The 6983-nt window shown below is 47.3% G+C and overlaps 1 protein-coding gene across 1 annotated transcript in view; it reads right to left on the bottom strand.

Annotated features, from left to right (window-relative positions):
* LOC121843665 (multiple PDZ domain protein-like) overlaps window positions 1–6983 on the bottom strand; it is a 65758-nt gene that overhangs the window by 38989 nt on the left and 19786 nt on the right. Inside the window, exons 4-6 of the mRNA XM_042313430.1 lie at window positions 6030–6098; window positions 5239–5361; window positions 4730–4960 (exon numbers count right to left, since the gene is read on the bottom strand). Of these exons, the coding sequence (XP_042169364.1) occupies window positions 4730–4960; window positions 5239–5361; window positions 6030–6098 (423 nt within the window). The remainder of the gene's footprint in view (window positions 1–4729; window positions 4961–5238; window positions 5362–6029; window positions 6099–6983) is intronic.

The following is a 6983-nucleotide window of genomic DNA, read 5'->3' as shown; positions in this document are numbered from 1 at the left end:
ACTTCCTGATGGGCAGACCACTGACAGTACGCCTTCTGATCTCTCATAATCTCTGTATCTCCCTTTCTGTCTCTCTTAACGACTTCCTGATGGGCAGACCACTGACAGTACGCCTTCTGATCTCTCATAATCTCTGTATCTCCCTTTCTGTCTCTCTTAAAGACTTCCTGATGGGCAGACCACTGACAGTACGCCTTCTGATCTCTCATAATCTCTGTATCTCCCTTTCTGTCTCTCTTAACGACTTCCTGATGGGCAGACCACTGACAGTACGCCTTCTGATCTCTCATAATCTCTGTATCTCCCTTTCTGTCTCTCTTAAAGACTTCCTGATGGGCAGACCACTGACAGTACGCCTTCTGATCTCTCATAATCTCTGTATCTCCTTTCTGTCTCTCTTAACGACTTCCTGATGGGCAGACCACTGACAGTACGCCTTCTGATCTCTCATAATCTCTGTATCTCCCTTTCTGTCTCTCTTAACGACTTCCTGATGGGCAGACCACTGACAGTACGCCTTCTGATCTCTCATAATCTCTGTATCTCCCTTTCTGTCTCTCTTAACGACTTCCTGATGGGCAGACCACTGACAGTATGCCTTCTGATCTCTCATAATCTCTCTCCCTTTCTGTCTCTCTTAACGACTTCCTGATGGGCAGACCACTGACAGTACGCCTTCTGATCTCTCATAATCTCTCTCCCTTTCTGTCTCTCTTAACGACTTCCTGATGGGCAGACCACTGACAGTACGCCTTCTGATCTCTCATAATCTCTGTATCTCCCTTTCTGTCTCTCTTAAAGACTTCCTGATGGGCAGACCACTGACAGTACGCCTTCTGATCTCTCATAATCTCTGTATCTCCCTTTCTGTCTCTCTTAACGACTTCCTGATGGGCAGACCACTGACAGTACGCCTTCTGATCTCTCATAATCTCTGTATCTCCCTTTCTGTCTCTCTTAAAGACTTCCTGATGGGCAGACCACTGACAGTACGCCTTCTGATCTCTCATAATCTCTGTATCTCCCTTTCTGTCTCTCTTAACGACTTCCTGATGGGCAGACCACTGACAGTACACCTTCTGATCTCTCATAATCTCTGTATCTCCCTTTCTGTCTCTCTTAACGACTTCCTGATGGGCAGACCACTGACAGTACGCCTTCTGATCTCTCATAATCTCTGTATCTCCCTTTCTGTCTCTCTTAACGACTTCCTGATGGGCAGACCACTGACAGTACGCCTTCTGATCTCTCATAATCTCTGTATCTCCCTTTCTGTCTCTCTTAAAGACTTCCTGATGGGCAGACCACTGACAGTACGCCTTCTGATCTCTCATAATCTCTGTATCTCCCTTTCTGTCTCTCTTAAAGACTTCCTGATGGGCAGACCACTGACAGTACACCTTCTGATCTCTCATAATCTCTGTATCTCCCTTTCTGTCTCTCTTAACGACTTCCTGATGGGCAGACCACTGACAGTACACCTTCTGATCTCTCATAATCTCTGTATCTCCCTTTCTGTCTCTCTTAACGACTTCCTGATGGGCAGACCACTGACAGTACGCCTTCTGATCTCTCATAATCTCTGTATCTCCCTTTCTGTCTCTCTTAACGACTTCCTGATGGGCAGACCACTGACAGTACGCCTTCTGATCTCTCATAATCTCTGTATCTCCCTTTCTGTCTCTCTTAAAGACTTCCTGATGGGCAGACCACTGACAGTACGCCTTCTGATCTCTCATAATCTCTGTATCTCCCTTTCTGTCTCTCTTAAAGACTTCCTGATGGGCAGACCACTGACAGTACACCTTCTGATCTCTCATAATCTCTGTATCTCCCTTTCTGTCTCTCTTAACGACTTCCTGATGGGCAGACCACTGACAGTACACCTTCTGATCTCTCATAATCTCTGTATCTCCCTTTCTGTCTCTCTTAACGACTTCCTGATGGGCAGACCACTGACAGTACACCTTCTGATCTCTCATAATCTCTGTATCTCCCTTTCTGTCTCTCTTAACGACTTCCTGATGGGCAGACCACTGACAGTACGCCTTCTGATCTCTCATAATCTCTGTATCTCCCTTTCTGTCTCTCTTAACGACTTCCTGATGGGCAGACCACTGACAGTACGCCTTCTGATCTCTCATAATCTCTGTATCTCCCTTTCTGTCTCTCTTAAAGACTTCCTGATGGGCAGACCACTGACAGTACACCTTCTGATCTCTCATAATCTCTGTATCTCCCTTTCTGTCTCTCTTAACGACTTCCTGATGGGCAGACCACTGACAGTACACCTTCTGATCTCTCATAATCTCTGTATCTCCCTTTCTGTCTCTCTTAAAGACTTCCTGATGGGCAGACCACTGACAGTACGCCTTCTGATCTCTCATAATCTCTGTATCTCCCTTTCTGTCTCTCTTAAAGACTTCCTGATGGGCAGACCACTGACAGTACGCCTTCTGATCTCTCATAATCTCTGTATCTCCCTTTCTGTCTCTCTTAACGACTTCCTGATGGGCAGACCACTGACAGTACGCCTTCTGATCTCTCATAATCTCTGTATCTCCCTTTCTGTCTCTCTTAACGACTTCCTGATGGGCAGACCACTGACAGTACGCCTTCTGATCTCTCATAATCTCTGTATCTCCCTTTCTGTCTCTCTTAAAGACTTCCTGATGGGCAGACCACTGACAGTACACCTTCTGATCTCTCATAATCTCTGTATCTCCCTTTCTGTCTCTCTTAACGACTTCCTGATGGGCAGACCACTGACAGTACACCTTCTGATCTCTCATAATCTCTGTATCTCCCTTTCTGTCTCTCTTAAAGACTTCCTGATGGGCAGACCACTGACAGTACGCCTTCTGATCTCTCATAATCTCTGTATCTCCTTTCTGTCTCTCTTAACGACTTCCTGATGGGCAGACCACTGACAGTACACCTTCTGATCTCTCATAATCTCTGTATCTCCCTTTCTGTCTCTCTTAACGACTTCCTGATGGGCAGACCACTGACAGTATGCCTTCTGATCTCTCATAATCTCTCTCCCTTTCTGTCTCTCTTAAAGACTTCCTGATGGGCAGACCACTGACAGTACGCCTTCTGATCTCTCATAATCTCTCTCACTTTCTGTCTCTCTTAAAGACTTCCTGATGGGCAGACCACTGACAGTACACCTTCTGATCTCTCATAATCTCTCTCACTTTATGTCTCTCTTAAAGACTTCCTGATGGGCAGACCACTGACAGTACGCCTTCTGATCTCTCATAATCTCTCTCACTTTATGTCTCTCTTAAAGACTTCCTGATGGGCAAACCACTGACAGTACACCTTCTGATCTCTCATAATCTCTCTCACTTTATGTCTCTCTTAAAGACTTCCTGATGGGCAGACCACTGACAGTACACCTTCTGATCTCTCATAATCTCTCTCACTTTCTGTCTCTCTTAAAGACTTCCTGATGGGCAGACCACTGACAGTACGCCTTCTGATCTCTCATACTCTCACTTTCTTTCTCTCTTAACGACTTCCTGAAAGGCAGACCACAGGCTGTGAGGATTGGCAACAACGCCTCCTCCACGCTGACTCGTAACACAGGGGCCCCCCAGGGGTGTGTCCTCAGTCCTCTGCTGTTCTCCCTGTTCACGTACGACCGTGTGGCTTTGCATGACACCAACTCCATCATCAAGTTTGCTAACGACACCACGGTTGTAACCAACAACGACAATTCAGCCTATAGGGAGGAGGTAAGTGAATTGGCATTGTGGTGCCATGACAACAAACTCTCCCTCAACGTCAAAGCAATACAAAGGAGTTGATTGTTGACTTCAGGAAGCAGAGGAGGGATCAGGCCCCGGTCCAAATCAACGGGACTGCAGGTAGAGAGAGTCACGAGTTTTAAGTTCCTCTGCGTCCACCATCACCGAGGACTTGTCCTGGACCAACAACATCACCCACCTCTCCACTCCACACATACCTGTTTGCCTATCCTGGACCAACAACATCACCCACCTCTCCACTCCACACATACCTGTTTGCCCATCCTGGACCAACAACATCACCCAACTCTCCACTCCACACATACCTGTTTGCCCATCCTGGACCAACAACATCACCCAACTCTCCACTCCACACATACCTGTTTGCCCATCCTGGACCAACAACATCACCCACCTCTCCACTCCACACATACCTGTTTGCCCATCCTGGACCAACAACATCACCCACCTCTCCACTCCACACATACCTGTTTGCCCATGCTGGACCAACAACATCACCCACCTCTCCCCTCCACACATACCTGTTTGTCCATCCTGGCCCAACAACATCACCCACCTCTCCCCTCCACACATACCTGTTTCTCCATCCTGGACCAACAACATCACCCACCTCTCCCCTCCACACATACCTGTTTGCCCATCCTGGACCAACAACATCACCCACCTCTCCCCTCCACACATACCTGTTTCTCCATCCTGGACCAACAACATCACCCACCTCTCCCCTCCACACATACCTGTTTCTCCATCCTGGACCAACAACATCACCCACCTCTCCCCTCCACACATACCTGTTTGTCCATCCTGGCCCAACAACATCACCCACCTCTCCCCTCCACACATACCTGTTTGCCCATCCTGGACCAACAACATCACCCACCTCTCCCCTCCATACATACCTGTTTGCCCATCCTGGACCAACAACATCACCCACCTCTCCCCTCCATACATACCTGTTTGCCCATCCTGGCCACCCTCTGTTGTTGCTGGGCGAGGAGAGGGAGTGGGGGCGACGAGAGGGAGAGGTCATTGGTTCCCGTGGAGACCGCGACGTCCCTAGCAATCAGCAGTTTGACCCTTGACCCTGCGTTGCGGAGAACGTGAGCCACTTCCTCGTTGCCCATGCCCGCCAGGTCTGTGTCCCCGATACGCAGGATGTGGTCCCCGCTGCGCAGACGCTTGTCCTGGGAGGGACATCACTTTTTAATCACTTTTACAGATTTTTGTGTGTTCTACTTTGACATGTCACATTTTTGTAAAAGCTAACTCAGTCATTTAAAGACAATTCACAAGTGGATGGTTGTCGTACACAGCGGGGTTGAAGATGACACTGGCAAAGTCAAAACGTGTTTGAACCTACGGTGTGTTTCATGTCTATATTATCCAGCAGTGTGACTTTGTCACATTTCACTTAGGCTGATCAAACTAAGTTGATATTGTATTGATTGATTGACTGACATACCAGTCCAGCAGGGCCACTTGGTAGGACGGTTTTGACCAGGACTCCAGAGGATCGACCCCCTACAATGCCGAAGCCCAGCCCCTTCCCATCGTTCTCCAGCTCTATCAACTCTATGTGACGCTTCTGAGAGGGAGAGAGATGGAGGGAGAGACAGAGAGAGAAAGGGGAGAGAGAAAGAAAGAGAGAGAGAGAAAGAGAGACAGACAGACAGATAGAGAGACAGAGATGGTCAACTACACACACAGACAGGTTTTCCTAATTTACTGTAAGACACGGGAACTCACCTCATTGTAAAGTATGTAAGACACGGAACTCACCTCAATGTAAAGTATGTAAGACACGGAACTCACCTCATTGTAAAGTATGTAAGACACGGGAACTCACCTCATTGTAAAGTATGTAAGACACGGGAACTCACCTCAATGTAAAGTATGTAAGACACGGGTACTCACCTCATTGTAAAGTATGTAAGACACGGGAACTCACCTCAATGTAAAGTATGTAAGACACGGGAACTCACCTCATTGTAAAGTATGTAAGACATGGGAACTCACCTCATTGTAAAGTATGTAAGACACGGAACTCACCTCAATGTATAGTATGTTAGACATGGGAACTCACCTCGTTGTAAAGTATGTTAGACATGGGAACTCACCTCATTGTAAAGTAGCTAAGACACGGGAACTCACCTCATTGTAAAGTAGCTAAGACACGGGAACTCACCTCATTGTAAAGTAGCTAAGACACGGGAACTCACCTCATTGTAAAGTATGTTAGACACGGGAACTCACCTCGTTGGCGATATACGACAGGTTCCTTCCCATCGATAAGGTCCTGGAGATTCGTGGAGGCGTACATAACTGGGAAAAGAAGGACACTAATGTCAGCTAATTAGACCTGCTGAAACTACAGGAGAGGAGAACAGTAATGTCAGCTGATCTCGGATCAATTGTCCCTTTCAGATCCTGATGAATCAGACGACATGAACGGGGGGGGGAGGGGGGGAACTGATCCTAGATCAGCACTCGTACTGAGACACTTCATGAAAACGCACCCTGGTGTCACAGTGGTGGGATTGGACAAAAAATGTGAGGTGAAAAGGTACCTCTTTGCCCGTATCCACAAAGCATCTCAGAGTATAATCGCTGACCTACGATCGGTCCATAAAATCAAATCAAACTGTATTTGTCACATGCACCGAATACAACAAGTACAGACCTTATCGTGAAATGCTTTACTTACAAGCCCTTAACCAACAGTGCAGTTCAAGAAGAGTTAAGAAAATATTTACCAAGTTGACTAAAATTTAAAAAGTAAAAATAAAAAGTAACACAATAAAAATAACAATAACGCTATATACAGGGGGCACCAGTACAGAGTCAATGTGGAGGCTATATACAGGGGGGTAACCGGTACCGAGTCAGTGTGGAGGTTATATACAGGGGGTAACCGTACCGAGTCGGTGTGGAGGTTATATACAGGGGGCACCAGTACCGAGTCAGTGTGGAGGTTATATACAGGGGGCACCAGTACAGAGTCAGTGTGGAGGTTATATACAGGGGGCACCAGTACAGAGTCAGTGTGGAGGTTATATACAGGGGGCACCAGTACAGAGTCAGTGTGGAGGTTATATACAGGGGGCACCAGTACAGAGTCAGTGTGGAGGTTATATACAGGGGGCACCAGTACAGAGTCAGTGTGGAGGTTATATACAGGGGGCACCAGTACAGAGTCAGTGTGGAGGT

This window comes from Oncorhynchus tshawytscha, unplaced genomic scaffold (assembly GCF_018296145.1).
Source record: "Oncorhynchus tshawytscha isolate Ot180627B unplaced genomic scaffold, Otsh_v2.0 Un_contig_4842_pilon_pilon, whole genome shotgun sequence".
Lineage (NCBI taxonomy): Eukaryota > Metazoa > Chordata > Actinopteri > Salmoniformes > Salmonidae > Oncorhynchus > Oncorhynchus tshawytscha.
This window is presented reverse-complemented; position numbering and strand designations above follow the sequence as displayed.